At 43.2% G+C, this 17,225-nt stretch overlaps 1 protein-coding gene and 1 long non-coding RNA gene across 3 annotated transcripts in view; one reads left to right on the top strand and one right to left on the bottom strand.

Moving 5' to 3' along the window:
• Window positions 1-15,750, top strand: part of TBX15 (T-box transcription factor 15) — a 95,042-nt gene extending 79,292 nt beyond the window's left edge. For both annotated transcript variants that reach the window (XM_061454192.1, XM_061454194.1), the window contains exon 8: window positions 14,277-15,750. In XM_061454192.1, the coding sequence (XP_061310176.1) occupies window positions 14,277-15,061 (785 nt within the window). In that variant the 3' untranslated portion in view covers window positions 15,062-15,750. The remainder of the gene's footprint in view (window positions 1-14,276) is intronic.
• Window positions 1,354-14,477, bottom strand: LOC133269654 (uncharacterized). Its single transcript, XR_009743512.1, has 3 exons — window positions 14,345-14,477; window positions 12,120-12,208; window positions 1,354-1,501 (listed from the first exon to the last, which is right to left on the bottom strand). It is a non-coding gene; the product is annotated as an uncharacterized LOC133269654 (long non-coding RNA).
• Window positions 15,751-17,225: the final 1,475 nt, after the last annotated feature.

Below are 17,225 nucleotides of genomic sequence, written 5' to 3' on the forward strand. Positions count from 1 at the left end.
CAGACATGTTGTTCTCCATTTACGGTTAACATTTGCCATTTGTGTGAAAACACAAAGCAAAGAAGACCAGAAATGTGCTTTCCCCAGGATCACATTGCTTTCAAAATTCAGTGGCTTTGCTGGAGAAACTTTCTGTTAGTATGAGTCTGGGAGGAATTATTAGGTAGGCCAAGCATTTTCCGCTTGCTCATGCTGTGTCTTTTCGTAGCTTCTGCCCTTTACATCTCTCATTTGTTAAGTAGGGCTTTCATCTCTAGTTTCAGGCTGCGTTACTCTACTCCTTTTTTTTTTTTTCCAGGGATAGGACTTCCCCATTCACTTAACTGTAGTTATTTCTAGTTAAAAAAACACTGGGAATAGAGGTATCAGGGCACCTGGTCCTTTTTTTTATTCCAATATACATGCAAGAAAAGAGATAATCCAAACCCATGTTCAAATGTGATAGTTATGAGGTTAAACATTCAAAATCAAATGCATGACCTGTGTAGCAAACTCTCCAGCCTCTCATACTTGAACTTGATGTCACCCCAAAACTTCCCTCTAGACCTTCAATCCATCATAGGGATGGCATGGTCTCCTGTAGAGGGAGAGGAGCACTGGCTGCTGCATCTGCCTATCCCCAGGGCAGAATCAGAAGGGAATCCAGCACAGAAACATCTTCTGGTTGTCCATTACTCACCCCAGCTCCCTGTGCAACACCCCAGAGCCCAGGTCACCTGTTCAATCATTTTCTGGTGGCACAGCACCGGAGGAGGACAGAGCACACTCTTGCTGGCTGCATTAGACTCCCCATGAGTAGTCTTTACACAACCACAGTGCAGCAATGGGGCAGAGGAAGACATGCACAAACTCAGGGGCTTGTGCTGAGGAGCACTTGTGGTCAGAAATGGGTTAAAGCTGAGATTCAGAGGGGTTTTCATCACCCACCTAAATAGAAACATAACAGCCTCTCTCTTGGTCACAGTGCTGAGGCAGCCTTCCTCCTCTGTGTCACCCCCTCCCCTCCCATTGCTGATCAGATAACATCCTAATGGCAAGTCCAGCTATTGCTTACGTGGTAAAGTAATATTAGGAAAGGAAAATATTCAATGTATTTTTAGCTTTAATATAGTTTGGCAGCTGAAAAACAAGGAAGCAAGCCAGTACCCTGTGACCATCCGGCTCTGGGCAGACCACCACCACTGCACCACAGGCCATTAGGCTTAGGGGCAGCCCTTTATGAAAGTTGTGTCCACAGGTCACTGTCAAAACTTAACAGCTCGCTACAAAACGGTGCACTCAAGGTCTGCATTTAGTCATGCAAAATTATCTCAAGATAATGAATCAGAAATATTCCCTCCATCATAGTGCTCACCTCTCCAGTGGCTGCTGTAATAAGATGATCCCTGGGTTGCAGCAATAGGTGCAAATCCAAGGTACAAGCAGTCTAGTTTAATTTCTGGTTGCTGGGACAGGCCCCAAAGGTGAGCACAAATATATTGGTCTGGAGACTTTGGAGCTGCTGTCAGAAAGAGCAAGAAATGCTGAGATGGCTTTAAGCCACATGTGATTGTTCCCTCCAAAAGTAAGGTAACCAGGCCGTACTGTGCCCGTACCTCTTCATCTCCTTGCTTTCAAGCACTTGAACTGTGTGACAGGTAAGTGAATCACTGGTGTTTAATGGCTGACTTCAGCATAAGCTATTGCATCTTGGATCCTCTGAGCCCTAGCCAGTTTTTTCATGGAAGTGACTTCCCTGGGACTTTGCCCCTCTCTTCCATCTGAAGCTTCAGTGCTCAGAGCTGCATGCTGTTATCTCATACCCTTGCACAGAATCATAGAATAGTTAGGGCATATTTATGCATTAGAAGTTTCTAGGGTATTATATTAGTAAACAGACACTTTAATTCCAGGTCATGATTTTGTCTCCAAACCTGGGTGAATATGTGGCTTTTTTGAATAAACATTTGAGGACTTGTAAGCCTCCATTTTATCTCTTGAATTTCTAGTTGGGAAACTGCACTGGGGCTACAGGACACTTCTGGGACTAGATGTGTCCACTGCAGCTTAAGAGGAGTGCACATGTAACTACAGAGAGAAAAGATGGGAGCAGTAAAAGTGGCCACGTGCCTAGGAAGAAACATTGTCAGTGAGTTATGGTTATTCAACCTGATGAGAAGGGAAAGAGTACATAGTAGTACTGAAATAAGATGCTGTCAGTGGTGTAGGGAAAGAGCAATAGGCTCCAGTTATATAAAACCTGGCGAAGTCCTGGAGCAGTTTCCCTGTAGGAACTATGGAATTCAGTCTGGATTTTCTACAGGTGAGTCTCCTTCACTGTGGTAGAAAAAAAAAAACATTTTCTGGGGCAGAAGCCTGGGACTTCAGCAGCACAAATCTGGTGTTTTTGTTGCATTCCGGCTAGATTCTTCTGTGCTATGGATTGCTACGGATTCTTAGTGCTTGTTTTGTCACTTGGTAATTTTTTAATGAAATGAAAGTGTTATTTGCCTTTTCCAAAACAGTTTTGTCAAACAAATCCACCTGAATTATTTGTTTAGGTTGGGGGTTTGACTGATAGAAATAACTGTATAGGAGAGATGGATTTTCGGAGAGCACTTAATTTTTTGCCACACATGCCAGCTTGGAAAAGTTAACATTAGTGTACGGTAAGAAATGAGTAGCTGACTCATCTCAACACTGATGTGATAACTGTGAAAACCCTATTCAGTAAGGACAGCCCCAGTGTTGCTTTGCAGACTGGTTCCAGTACTAACTTGTCCAGAACTAACGGTGTAGCTGCTAAAGGGAACAAATCTCATAAAACTGCAAAGTGGTCAGCAATGATGGGGACAAAAGTATGAAGGGCAGTAAGAGATTGCTTGGTAACCTGCCTGCATTCAAACAAAACACGGCTTTTGGTTCATCCAGATACAATATCATGTCTCTAGAAACGAAATGTGGTACAAATGTACCCACTGAGTGTGCTGGAAAGTAGAAAGTGTTGGCCCTGACTGGAATTTGGAGGTCTTGGTAGATAAGCCACTGCACAGGCAAGGGACAGCGTAAGTAATACTGTGATAAAAAGGGACATGCCATCTTCTGTGTAAATGAAAAGTCTGGACACAATTTCCTAGCTGCAAACTGTCATTATGACATGGTCTTCTACAGCATGTATTTTTAAAGGGTGGAAAGAGATTAAAGAAGGTTCAGAGCATAAAAAAAAAAAGGTATAATCATTTGTCGGATGGAGAAGATGCCTGAGAATGGAAACTCAGTTTTCATAGTTAATCAAAAGCACGAAGTACAAAACTGTTGCAGCTTATACTATCTTGCAGAGAGAAGAAGGAATGGCAGCTTGTGTTACCCATCCTCAACAGACATTTATGACTGCCATTTCCATGTTTTTATGACACAAATGTGTGGAACGTGCTTCGTTCAAGTGGCTCTGATTTTTCTACTCTAACTGAATGTTCATCCCATTTTGTGATGTGTTGAGATAAGGAGAACAGAAGTTCTCCCTCATCCACCTTCATACATGTAACTATCTTATAAGGTTTTATGTCACTCTTCTGTGCTTCTTACAGTGAATAGTATCAGTCTTTTCAAGTGGGAAGTTTTCCAGATCCTTAATAATTTATTTAAAACCAAGTCTGCACAGAGTATTCCAGATGCATCCACATGATACAATTATCTAAAAGTATTATGATTTTTTCCACATTATCCCTTTTGCCATTCAGCATACAGCCTAGCGCAAAGCTTATTTGTTTGGCCCAAGCTGTATGTTGAGCAAGGGCCACAGTGACACACCAAATAGATACTCGGTGCACTGGATGCAGCTGTTTCATACAAGAATTAAATAACTTTCTAATCTACACAATGACAGCTTTCAGCTGCCACACAAATTGAAAAGCCTGATATCATCCAGTCACACATGCCTCATGCGGCTGACTCTAGTGGTCCATAAGCTGTACTTGCATGTGTTGCTGTTGAAATAAAGCAAATCGGTAAGTCTCTGAAGGTCTCTGACCTGAGTGATCACCATAGCAAGGGGCAGAATATGCTGTTTCTGTCAGTGAAACCCTCTGGCCTGAGAACAAGCCCTCTCTTTTGGAGCAGGAAATCCAAAAGTAGCAGCTTTACCAGGGCATGCATCATGTTTGACAAGATCACAGCAGATCTGCAGCCAGTTTGGACAATAAAAGAAGTTGCCCTGACCAAAATCTTTGCAAGAAATGCTCAGAAAACAGCAGTCCAGGAAAGGCTGACCTTCTGGAGAATGATGTCACTCACCTTGCAGTTTACTTCCTACTAGGGAAAAAGGAGGCTTGGGATTATTGAATACACATGGCAAAGAGATGTGGGGAAAGCCAAGAATCTATTAAAGTCTTTAATTGGAATATATTTTCAAAATTTAGATTGAACCTCATCCAGATTCTCATTATTAAAAATCTGTGGCTCAGGTTCTTGGTTTTAACAAGGAATAAGAGAATAAAAAGAAGAGAGGAGGGAAAAAGAAAATAAGAGTTCCAATAACTCTGGATTGTGTCACTTTCCAAGAGTAAAATAGGCCATTGCTGGCTCCTGTGATACAGTTTCCCACAAAATATTGTGATGAGTAGGTCACTGTCAGTGACTGTTGTTAGGTTTTGCCAGGACATAGAGACTAGAAAGGTGCTGTGACAGTACTAAAATAGCGATTAGTATCTGATCCTTGTTATAGAAGCTGATGATTTATGCAAGAAGCAAACTCAAAGGTATTCAGGCAGCTGGTAAATAGAATTGCCTCCTAAGCAGAATTTCAGGAGCAGTGTGAGAGTCACAATGTGGTATAACAGCAGGTTTGCAGCACATAAAATTTTATTTAATCATTAGATTATTGCTTTGATACCTCCATACCAAATCCACAAGAGTCAAACAGCTTTGATTGGTGAGTTCTAAAGGTAGCTTTCCATTCAAATGGGGTTTCTTTACTTGAGGAAACCTTTGGTGAGGACTCTACCAACTGCTCTCAGTAGAGTCAACACGTTCTCCATCAGCTTGAGCATCTACTCTGATCTTGGACTGGAGACCGGAGGTAGAGAGGCCACCTCTTAACAAGTCTGCAAAATTGTCATTAGTGGTTGTTGAGATTAGTATCAAGAGCTGTAAATTTGTCTGCTGGAGGCAAAGAGGGTTATGCTTCTTGCCAGTAAGACATCTGTTGCTATCTCTGTTATCAGTGGGTACCTCTTGTAGCGGCAGGTATGCTCGTATCTCTCAAGCAGCATGTGTGTACAAACTGGCCTCCCTCTGAAAGGGAAAGGATCTGCACAAAAGGCTCCCTCTTCTCCCTATGGAAGAGGTTCAATCTTCTCATTTACTGCTGGAAGGGAACAATGTTTTCTTGTAGTAGCGATGTGCGCAGACAGACCCTGCGCTGCATGGACCCATCAGCAGGTGGGAGACAGATAACCCTGAGCTGAGCTGTTGCTGCTTTTGCAGCTTCCCTGTCTGTAAACATTACCCTTTGTGGGCAGGCAACACCTCTGTCTTGCCAAAGTTTATCTGTACTGCTTGTTACTAATGTCTTCTTTGGTATAATACTCTTCTCTGTGCTGGGGGTGGTGATTAAACAGCTGTTCTCATTGCATCCATCTGAAAACAATATTGTGGATGCACAAATTTGCATTGGTGTCAAGGGAAGACTGAGCCCTCCAGAACATCATCTGAAGGCATCACAGGTGCCTGGAGGCAGAAAGAAGCAAATGACTGTCAAAAGCCTTTCAGTTTATCTGAGATCCCAGATCCCCAAATAGTGTCTCCCAAAAGAGCGGAGCTGCTGATGTCAAAGGAGGATGAACAACCTACAAATACATGTGCTTGGCCACTATCTTCCTGACAGCAGCCATCAGTTCTCTCAGCAATCCCACCAGGATAATCTGGATGCTGCTTCCCTTTCGAAATCAATTGTGAATGGTCTAGGTTATTGGCAGAGGTCAGATACCTGGTTTTGGTCTCAATTACCTTCTTGATTCTTTTGACCTTGAAAAGGAGATTGGAAACAGAGCAGTTGTTGCCAGAGTAGTTGGGATCAAGAGCTGGTTTCTGCTGCATTCTTCAAATGGCTTGTAGATTGCCTCATTTCAGTGAAGCAACAGGGAACAAACTGTTCCAGCTTCTTCTTGGTTGAGCTGCAGACAGTTTTTCTTTAAGGAATGGGCATGTCTGGTGCTTCAAAGTCTCATCTTTCACAGAGAAAGGCTAAAATACCCTCCCAGATGTGACACGAGGCTCTGAGAGTCGAATTCTGTGGTGCTCCTTGATGACCTGAAAGAAGCCCCAAGCATTCTGTTACACCAGGGAGGTGTTTACGCTGAATTCTAATTACTGAAGCCTAAAGGTCTGTTATCTCATGGGGGTGGTGATCATATTTCATATAAATGTATGGAGAGGGCAATGATACTTTGAAGATTTGCATAATTTCCTCGGAGCAGCGCATTATTTTGTTACATACAGAAAGTGCATGTGCTTTGAGCTTGCCACAATACTGCGACCTTTTCCCTCAGTTCAGAAATTCTGACCCACAGTGCCTCTGTGGTTTTATAGTTGTTTATCCTATTTTTTAATCATTTAATGTGCTGGAGCTTCCAGGTCCTGTGTTGGCCCAAAGCAGATTCCATCAAGATTGGCATGAGGGGTCTGCAATTCAGTTTACTTCTCTCACTGCTAAAGAAATTGCCATGATTTCAGTTAATCTTGGCTGTGAAGTTGCAGCAGCTTCTGTTGTGCCTTCCTGAAGGACTTGTGCCACAAGGAGTCCTTTTCTGCATCCTGCTTTCATTCGGTGTCATCTCCTTGGATAGCTTTCATTACATGACCCCATTGTCAATGTCAATGGTAGTAGGCACGAGGGACAGTGCACAGTTACTACCGATGAGCTATTTTCTTCATTAAAGTAGGTGCCTAAACTGGTTTCATCTGTCTGTACTTGAAGAAGGGAAACAGGAGGCATTTCTGAAGGAGGTGATATACAGCTCATGCCACATTGCAACTGTCTGCAAAGAAGATAAAAAATAATGTCCAGCAGGCCTTCTGAGACAAGAATACCATGTGCTTGTATGAGGAGCAGAAACCCTTGTGTTAAAGACAGACTGGGGGGACTGGGAAGGGTATGTTGTCTCTTACTGTTTGGGAAAGCCCTCTTCATGCTCTGGATATAGATGGGAAATCAGACATCCCAAATTATACTTTTTGCCCACATTAGAAAAAAAGGGTTGTTTTTTACCATTAGAGCTTCAAGCTACTTTATCTTGGAGGATGTCTGAGGCAGGTTTTATCTCTAACTTTCTGACTGCTCAGTTTGTATTGCAGAAATCTGTAAGAGCTAAAGGGAAGTAAAGTGTTATTCTGAGTTGTTATAGATCTACCATTAATTCCAGTGAGAAATGTGAGGCAAATTTATAAGAAAGGTCTTTCTCTGTAATATACTAACCTTAAATAAAATTTCCTTTCATTCATTCTTTTTGTGCCATACTTACATACTTTCACCCTTAAATCTATTGCTGTAAGCATCTTTTGTGTTCTGTGAGCTGTAGCCCAAAGAACTACAAAGCAGTCTTTATGTTTCCTCTACCAACCCAGAAATTTGGCTTGTGGTAGATTTTGGGTCTCATTTGGGCCTTTTAAACATTTTACCAGCGGATTCATAATTTGATAATTGGCCAAAGGCTCTAGAGAGGAAACAGGCAGCTACACTCTGTGAAGGCAGAAATGGCTCTCATTCCCATGAAAGTGGGATTTTTTCATTCCTTGGAATGGGGAAAGAATGAAGAGAAGATCCAGCGCATCACCAGGTGGCCCTGCCCTTGCTTAGTGAGAGGACAAAGAAAAGGCATCAAAGCTGTTTAATTTTCCCAGGTGGTGAAGAGAGAGCTCAGAAGGGTAGTGAGGGCACAAGAAGGGTGTGATGAAGCATCTTTTAGTCCTTCTGAAGGTTTTAGGTTTGAATTTTGGAAAGCTAGGAATGAGAAAAGAGAACTTGGCCTTCCAGTTATACTTGCAAGGCAAAAGATGTCATGATATATGAGAGCAAGAATGACAACTGATTTTGTGGCATTTAGATGCAAGTGGGTGTCAAGCAGGACTGACGCATAGGCTGCTTGAAGCAGAAATTGGTCCAGGCTTCTGCTAGACCTGCCTCTTAAAGGACATGAGATGGGATGATTACAGTGGCACCCACTTGGCCTCATAGTCTGTCAGTCAGGTCTCCTGGCAATCTACACAAACCCTCCCTCATTACTGTCTTAGTTTTCCACCTCTGGGCAAATACTTGATTTTTGTTCTGCAACCAGGGGTGCAGTAACTTGTAAGACAAGGAGTACGTGTCATAAGCCATACTTAGGGTGCATGCATGTACAAGTGCACAGGTCAGGAATGGGATTTTACCCTTTGCAAATTTGGTTTCCTGTGTGAATGCCATCACATTTACTTACCATTGTGTCTAATGGCAGACCATTGCAAAAAAATGGTAGGAGTTGCTTTCTTCCATGCTTTAGAAAGCACCTTTACGTATGTGTATATATCTGTAGAGTCTTCACAGAAATCAGACACTTCAGAAGTGACTTAGAGTACATCTGCATGGACAGAATCCTCTGTCTAATGCTCCATGCTGGCCAGACACATGCCAGCTCCCAGCCAGCTCCATTTGGAAAGCTGGAGAGCTGCATTAGCATGGCTCTGTGCCCAAATGAATATAAACCGCCTCTCAGGAGGGCTTATTCACTCAAGTCAAGAGCTAGGAGGAGAGCCATGAGTCAGATGAACAACTAGTGGCCACAGCCTCTCTTTCCTGTGCTATCAGGTGCTCAGGTACATGTCTATCACACCATGGAAATACCAGTGTGTTGGGCATGTGTCAGAAGAGGGGCTCTGTCTCCTCCAGGAGACCGATCAGTGAGATTGTGCACCTATCACTCCCAAGGATCTGGCATTAATGGAACATCCTGCTGACATCTGAAGGTGAGAGATGGTGGCTGTGGGCTAGACACTGTTCTGTTGGGCTGAGTACAGCCCCCAGACCATCGGCTGGCCATGCTGAACCTGCAGCTCCTATCTGTGGCCATGATAAACTAAGCTAGCTTGTAGGTGGAAGCGGGCTGAGCTGTTTAAGAAGAATTTGCACTCAAAGAATAACTTTGTGCTGCCTGACTCATCAAGATGTAAAAGTTTAAGCCAAATCAACTTGTGGTTCCCATCCTTGTTAGAAAGTCAAGGTACAAGCCTGGAGGACGTTCAGCCACATCTGCTCTTAAGAGACAGTGAATACCAGATCATCACTGTCTGAGCCCAAACGTGCTAGGAGCTGCAGGCTGCAGATGTGGTCAGATAATGGCAACAATCAAGTTGCCCAGACTACTCCAAAGCTCTTGTCTGTCTGATGAGTCTTTGCCATTGCACAGGGCATAGCACTCATGTTCAGGTATCTTGCGCTGACTTCAGCTTCAGCTTGCTCTCCTCCTCTGCCCTAAGCAAAGACTTCAAGGACTCAGAGGTTTCTACAGAGGTACCACAGGTGGTGATAGCAACTGATGCCTGGAAACACTAGCAAGGAAAATATGCTGCAGTGGAGTACAAAGTATGATTTATGTGTTCCTTTCAGATAAAGGAGGTTGGGATAAGTTGTGGGTCAACTGACTACTGTAGTGTCATTTGTAAAAGAGATCCCAGAAAATTTTCCATGCACAATTACTTCAGACTCCCTTGGCACTGATGCTCTCCCACCATCTCCCTGTTTCCAGAAAGCTCCCTTGGCTAACACTGTCTGCTTGGCAATGTGTTTTCCATCTGCATTTCAGTGTTAGTTCTGAATGTAACCTGCCCTGTGTGGGAGAGGTCCCTGTTCCCTTTCAGATGCTCTGGCATGCTGGATGTTTCAGGAGAATAGACCCTTCTTTTATGGCACATCATACCCATAGAATGGGTATGTTTGCATTTGCAGTTGACTCTGAAATTGTCATTAACACAAGCTCAGTCTAGGTAAAAAACAAAAGCAAGGACCTGTTTGAAACATATGGAGAGACAGCACCATTACCAAAAAGGACATAGATGACAGAAAAGAAAGACCAGTCATAAGCTGCTTGAGGTGATATTTTAATGGCGGCTCCTATTTATATGCAGATGAGAAGCTGTAGTTTCTTCCCTAATCTTTATGGGCATGTATTTGACACTGGCCCGCAACCAGCGCTTCTAAACATCAGGTTACAAGAGGGATTGCTGGCACGAGGAAGAAGGTTTGCCTTCACATCCCACCTTCTCCACAGAATCACCCTGTCTTTCACCATGATTTCATTCTTATTTTCCCACTTTCCCTCCTGACCAACAATTTCTTACTTTTCAGTCCAGTTTGCAAGTTTTAACCTTTCTTGCACTAGATTATTCTCTACTTCCCCTCTTTAGAAATGCTCCTGTCCATTTGATAAGGTAATCTTATCACTTGTTATCACTTATATGCCCAGACAAAGAGCAGACTGCTTTCAGGGTTGCACCTGGGCTTGGCTAAGCCCTGGACATATTGGCAGGACACTGTGAGGACAGACAATTTCATCTGCCATGCAGGTCAGGGTTCAGATGCAAAAAAGGAGACTTTGAGGTTATGAACCTTTTATATAAATGTGACTTGCTAACTGCACATATGTAGGACTGATGTATGCAGGGCCAGAAATGATCTAGAGACTGGATGCAATAGTAATTAATCACTTTGGAATCATGGTAAGCATGGAGGTGAGAGGTACTGTGACACTGCTGGTAAATGCTGTTGGTGTTGGCAACTATTTCCAGAGGGAACAATGGGTAGAGAAAAGGAATGGAGGAGAGTTATTGAGGGATTGATTTTCTCTTGCTTAAATGTGGTTTCAGCTGACTTAAACCAGACCTAAACATAGCCTTATGTACTAGATGGGTTTGTAGCCCTGCCTCCCATTAAAACGACATACACATCTGTGTATCACAGACTGTAGTATGGAGTGGATATACTTGCTGGGCTTGCTGCCATCTCTAGGGGTATTTGGCTGACTTTGTAACAACTACAGTCCAAATTATAACTTACAACAAAAGTCCAGGTTGTGTTTGGCCGATACTTACTGCTGCCAGCAAAGATGGATAAGAAATAATCATTCAGAGCAGAGTGGAGCCATTTGCTTTCTGAAGAGAGTGAACTGAGATGGGCTTTGCTTTGTACTGTTTCCTGTTCCTCTTAAAGGTGTAAAGTTTATTCTGTAAATGATCAGGAACTTCTGTGCTCTGCTCTGTTGCAGCAGAAGCGTGGTGCATCTTGTGCTTGTGGTTGGCATTGGCAGCAAAGCATTCTTGAATAAGAGTTGTCAGGTCTGGCGTTTGCTCCTGTTGGTAGATCTCTCACCTCCTCATCATTTTAAAGTTATGGAGAAAAAGAAAAAAACATCTCAATTCTTTTGTTTCCTACTTGCTGTGTTGTTGCTCCAGGGTTTTTCTGTTGGTCTGCAAATAGGGATACTTTAGAGCAGAATCACTTCAGTCCCTCTTTGAGAGTAACCTGAAATGTGCAGTTCTCAGTTTTGGAACCAGTAAGCAACTCACACAATTGCCAAGCAGTGGTCTCTTTTACTCTCTGGATCCAAAGCCACAGTTATGGGTATGACTTGATCATAACTCCTTAGCAGATTTTTAAAGCCTAATGCTTGAGGTAACTGGTGTCTACGCTTTCCTTCTGCATAGTTTTGGAAGGTTAACTACAGGGTAAAGGAAGACCGAAATGAAGACATTGCATTTAATCATTTATTCTATGTATTTTATTTCAAACAGATCATTAAATGCTCATATATATACATATGTATTTTTACTTATTCTCCAGGCTCTGTCAGCAAGTAAGTCACCATCTGAAGTTTGTTCATGAAATATGTGGTGTAAAGAATCAAGTGCAGGATTACTGTGGGTTTAATACATCTCACTTTGTGCTCTATTTCTTTTGTGATTATGTGACCTCTCTACTTTGGGCTTTGACAGCTAAGTGGCGATATACGAACTCAGCTGTCTGCCTGCCCTTTCTGTAGGAGTTACCCTCTTCAGTGCAGGGCTAACAGGAAAATGTGTGCCTATAGTCACTTGCCTCAGTTCAGTCTCACCTTTATCAGCAATTTTAACTAAAAAAGGCTTTGCAATGAAACTAGAGGCAGACGTTCCCTTCTGCTGACCCTGCTGCAGTATTAACAGCCTGTAATAGAAAGATGGAGAGAAAGGCTTGAGGAGGTACCAATTTACCACAAAAAAAGTTAGCCAGAGGTTGTTTGTCAGAGACTTTAAATGAACTAAGGAAATCTGCCTTTTAAAATGAAAGCTGAACTAGAATTTCACACAAAAAGTCTTTGAACTCTGGAGCTAAATGTCACTAGCAACTTTGAGAATTTCAGTGATGTTGAGAAGGGAATACAGAGGGTCCATGATGTCATTTGAAACTTCAGATTTTCTCATAGGTTTTAATGGAGATTTGATGCAATACTCCTCATTTATGCTTCTGAATGAATGCAAAAGGAGTCAGTGGCTTGGCAACAAACATTCCTACTCATGGCTGATATTGGAAAAGACTGCTTTGACTTAGCAACACAGAAATCTGTGTTTTCTTGATGGGTTGCCATCCTGGGTCAATGGCAGCCACTCCAGGCTATGCTCACCCAAGGCTTGGTTTCATTTTTATTGACTCTTGTTTCAATTTAATTAAAAAATCCCAAAGTTTATTAATGTCTCAAGGTTACATTTTCACTCTAACATCCCATTCTATTTGATCTTCATGTGTTAGAAAGAAATATAATCTTACTTACATTCTTACCATTGTATATCGGCACAGAGCCTGTCTTTCTAGTGCATTTCTTAACCATTAGCATCACCTATTCTCTTTTCATCAAGCAGCACAGCACTCAGTTCCTCCCGTATTGCAATAGACCTAGACTGGTATCAAAACCCTGTTTTTTTTCATTTTTTTTTTCCCCACAAAGGGACACAAGGGAAAACTGTCCCTTTATGTGCAGTCTCTGCCTAGGTTAAATTTTAGCTGCTCAGTCTAACACCCTCTTTTCTAGCCCCTTTGCCTCTCAACTATCATTTTCCAGCTTTTTGAAAATGCTGTCTCATGAGTTGTCTGTCTAGTTCCTCTGGTTTTCCTTAACCCCTCATCAAATCTCTTCACCAGCACCTCTTGGCTCCTTTTACAAGTGTCTTCAGTGTTAGCTCCCCTAATGCAGAAATGGCTTCTCATGCAATGAGAATCATTCCCACGAAAACAAAAATATTTCACACCAGAAAACTGCATTCACTTAAGCACAGAACTGATTTTCCTGGTTGACTCAGGAAGCTTCTTCTAATTCCAAATCTTATCTATAAATAATCTCTTCTTAAGCTCAAAATTGTGCCATCAGCTTCTTCACATCACTTCCTTTCCTTTCAGTTTGTTACTGTTCTTGGTAGTATTATGCAGTATTGTTTTCCTGGGTCAGAATACATGAACATCTCTGCTGTGCAAAATCATAACTTCTATCATTCATTGCCTAAATATTGTATAATACATTGATACCACCTACATGCATGTATACCAATGTTTTGTTAACACCACTAATGCAGCAGATGGAATCCCTTTTAAAGTTAAAGCACATGACTGAAAACCCTGACAGATCCCCTTTCTCTGCTCCATGGAACAGGCTATAGATTGAACCTGTGTCCTCCCCCCTCATTTTGGTGTTACTTCTGGCTTAAATCAATACTGCTGCACCATGAGCCACCCGAAAAGACTGTTGAACAATTCAGAACTCCAACATACTTTCAGCCTGAAAGCCCCCTGTGTGAGTGATGAAGCATGTTTGCAGTGGGGCCATACACCTCACTGACTGGTGGTCTTCCCGGAGACCAGGAGACAGGGGAAAGGACTCCCACCCCCAAAAAAGGAAGGATAAACATGCCTAAAAATGGCAGATTGCTTGACTGAGCGCAGTGCTTCCTTACGGCTTTTCCCACTGCCTTGGATTACTCTGTGGCAGGCTTGCTTCCCTCTCCTATTTCAAAAGGGAAGAAAACCTCTGCTGAAAAACAAAGTCATAACAAAAAAGCAGCAGGAAAGACCAAGGGATGCTATTAATAAAGTGAGTGCCCTCGCCAAGAAAGGCAGAGTTTTCCAGCAGCCATTTTACCACCCCTGTTTCTTTATTAAACTAAGCTGGTTTTTAATGAGACAATCTCACTGTGCAGATGTGATCCCGGGGTCTGAACACCCTCCCATGTGTTTTGTTTTGCAGGAGGCAGCACAGGCACCTCCCCGACAACCTCCAGCACGGGCACTCCATCACCATCTGCTTCCTCTCACCTTCTCTCTCCATCCTGCTCCCCTCCAGCCTTTCATCTGGCCCCCAACACTTTCAACGTGGGCTGCCGGGAGAGTCAGCTTTGCAACCTCAACCTGTCTGATTATCCCCCGTGTGCCAGAAGCAACATGGCTGCCTTGCAGAGCTACCCAGGGCTGAGTGACAGCGGCTACAACCGGCTCCAGAGCGGCACCGCTTCTGCCTCGCAGCCCTCCGAAACCTTCATGCCTCAGAGGACTCCATCCTTGATCTCAGGAATGCCAGCTCCTTCCTCCCTGCCCAGCAACAGCAAGATGGAGGCGTACAGCGGCCAGCTGGGATCCTTCCCTAGCTCCCAGTTCCAGTATGTCATGCAAGCAGGCAACCCTGCCTCCACCTCCTCCTCTTCACACATGTTTGGTGGTGGCCACATGCAGCAGAGCTCCTACAACGCCTTCTCCCTGCACAACCCTTACAACCTCTATGGATACAATTTCCCTGCTTCCCCCAGGCTGGCGGCGAGCCCAGAGAAACTCACCACCTCCCAAAGCACTTTACTTTGCTCTTCCCCATCCAGCGGGGCCTTTGGAGAGAGGCAATACCTTTCCACAGGGATGGATCACGGGATGCACATGATCAGCCCTCCCTCTAGCAACCAGCAGGCAGCCAACGCCTGTGACAACAGACAGTACGGTGCGGTTCAGGGCTCCTCCTCACAGATGTCTGTGCACATGGTCTAACAAGCCATGCCTATCCTTGGCATTGAAGGCAGCTGGACCTTCATCGTTTCCAGGGATAAACGCATCCCAGTACCTTTTTGCCTTCAAACTTGTAGTAGAACTAGTATTGTAATGATAAATAAGAACATAAGTCATCTAGGTGTGTGCCACAGAACCCTGTGGAAAGCCTCGACTGACAGCCAACACAGCTTGTTGTAGTCCAGGGCCTCCAGACCTGGCATGAAGTGCCTGCTCTTACTGGACATTGCAGAGAGAAGGGCATGACTTTAATGAGAAGCTGGAGAGAAGCATCTGAATATACAGTTTATGCATTAACTCTCAGCTAGTGTGAGCTCTCGGTGTCAAGGGAGCCATGCCCCTGTGCTGTCTCCTCCAGGTGTTGAAGAAAGGCAGTCTTTACAAGGCTTCGTCTTCTGAAGCTGCACTGCCCATGGCTTTAAAGATCTCCCCTTTCTGTGACCGTTCCTCGCTGCTGGAATAACTCAGCCCATTCCTGAAGCAAACAGTGGCCCTTGGGTCCTTCTGCCACTGTAGCACAGGAATGGTGCTGCTGGGCTGGATCTTCATCTCCCAAAGTGGTTTCTGCATTTTCACCATGGACTGACAGTTTCTTTGTGATGGTCAGGCGTACCAGCACCCAGCCTGCAGGTGAACATGGGAGAGAGAGAAGAGAAAGAAAAGGTTTAACTCTCAAGCGAGGCTCAGACATAAGCAGTGGACTGCTCTTTGGAAAGATGCATGGGGGAGAGAGGAGCTCAGCTCCTGTTGATGTGACCCAAAGTGATGCACCAAAACCAAATGGATGACAGCCTTTGTGGGGAATGCGTGACCCATAGCACTCAACCCAATGGGAGGAAACTACAGACTGAGCTCATAGGGAAGAGCAATAAGAAAGAGAGCTCTGCTCTTTGGAAGTGCAGCTGGCCTTGCATGCAAGATTTGCCATAGAAAACCATTAGTATTTCAGTAACAGTGAGGTTGACTATTTGCCAGCCTCCCACCTGCCACATGATCTCTGTTTAACCAAATAGATCATTGCCTTTTGACATCTTTCTTTTCTGTTTTATGTTTTTTTCTTCAAGTCCTTTAAAAATAAAAAACAATTGTAGCTTGGTGCAAGTTATGCATTTAAGTTGTGTGGAAATGCAAATACCAAGTAACAGAAAACAGATATTATTGAGATTTGTTGTGAGGTGTTGTAGATAAATGTATTTATATGCCTAGTGGGGGATTCCATATTATGAATATAAAAGAGGGCAATAAAAATGGTATGTAAAATATGTATGAAGAAAAAGGTGTATAAAGATTTGCCCTATGCACGGAACTCTGTTTCTAAGTGCCAAGCACAGAATGCGCTAAATAAATCTTTGCAATTGTTCCCTCTGTGTTTTTCTCTGTCTATGAGACTTCCTCGGCGATCTTCTGGAGACAGGCATTTCCAAGCACTGTCCCACATGTTTGCACAACAGAGGAAATGAAGACACTGTGCTAACTTGTGAAATCTAGGCAATATTACAATGCAAATAAAACTTCCATCTTCTCGAGAAACTTCAAGAATTGAGTGCTTGGGATGTATAAAGTGCCTCTCTTCACAGAAAGGGTGTCTTATGCGCAGCTAGAGTTGTTATTTTGATTGTGGAAGCCTAATAAAAAGCTCTTCAGGATAGTTTTTCACAGTCAATGTAGAAAATAATACTTGCAAATAACTGTACAATGTGTTTCCCATTTTTAAATGTCATTTTGGGGTATGTTGTGTCAGTTTTTCATTTGCACTACGTTACATTTCTAATATGAGATTGAGACATTAATAATGAAAGTAGTGGGGAAGCTGAAGCCCCTTCAAAACTAGATGTAAATTATGACTTTCCAGTTCTGTGCCTAGTCTGTATGACCGTATTCTGGCTTTTACTGTGTCTATCCATGGATCCTGCCAAAAAGGGTTGGAGTGACTATGGATGAGAGAGAATCTGTCCCTCCCCTTGTTGTCTTCTGTTTACCTCTGGTTTTAACCCTGAAATAGGGAGTTTTATAGCCTTTGTTATGTCCTTTCAGTGTCTTTCAGAAATAATCTTCAGTCTGTGTTTTGATGTTTGCTGTGCTGTTGGGTTTGACTCCATCCTATGGCAATGATTTCTACAGGTAATAGTGTGATGTGTGAGCCAGT

The sequence above is a fragment of the Pezoporus flaviventris genome, unplaced genomic scaffold (assembly GCF_033815535.1).
Source record: "Pezoporus flaviventris isolate CSIRO_AGI_PZ_B2104156 unplaced genomic scaffold, CSIRO_AGI_Pfla_v1 ptg000015l, whole genome shotgun sequence".
Lineage (NCBI taxonomy): Eukaryota > Metazoa > Chordata > Aves > Psittaciformes > Psittacidae > Pezoporus > Pezoporus flaviventris.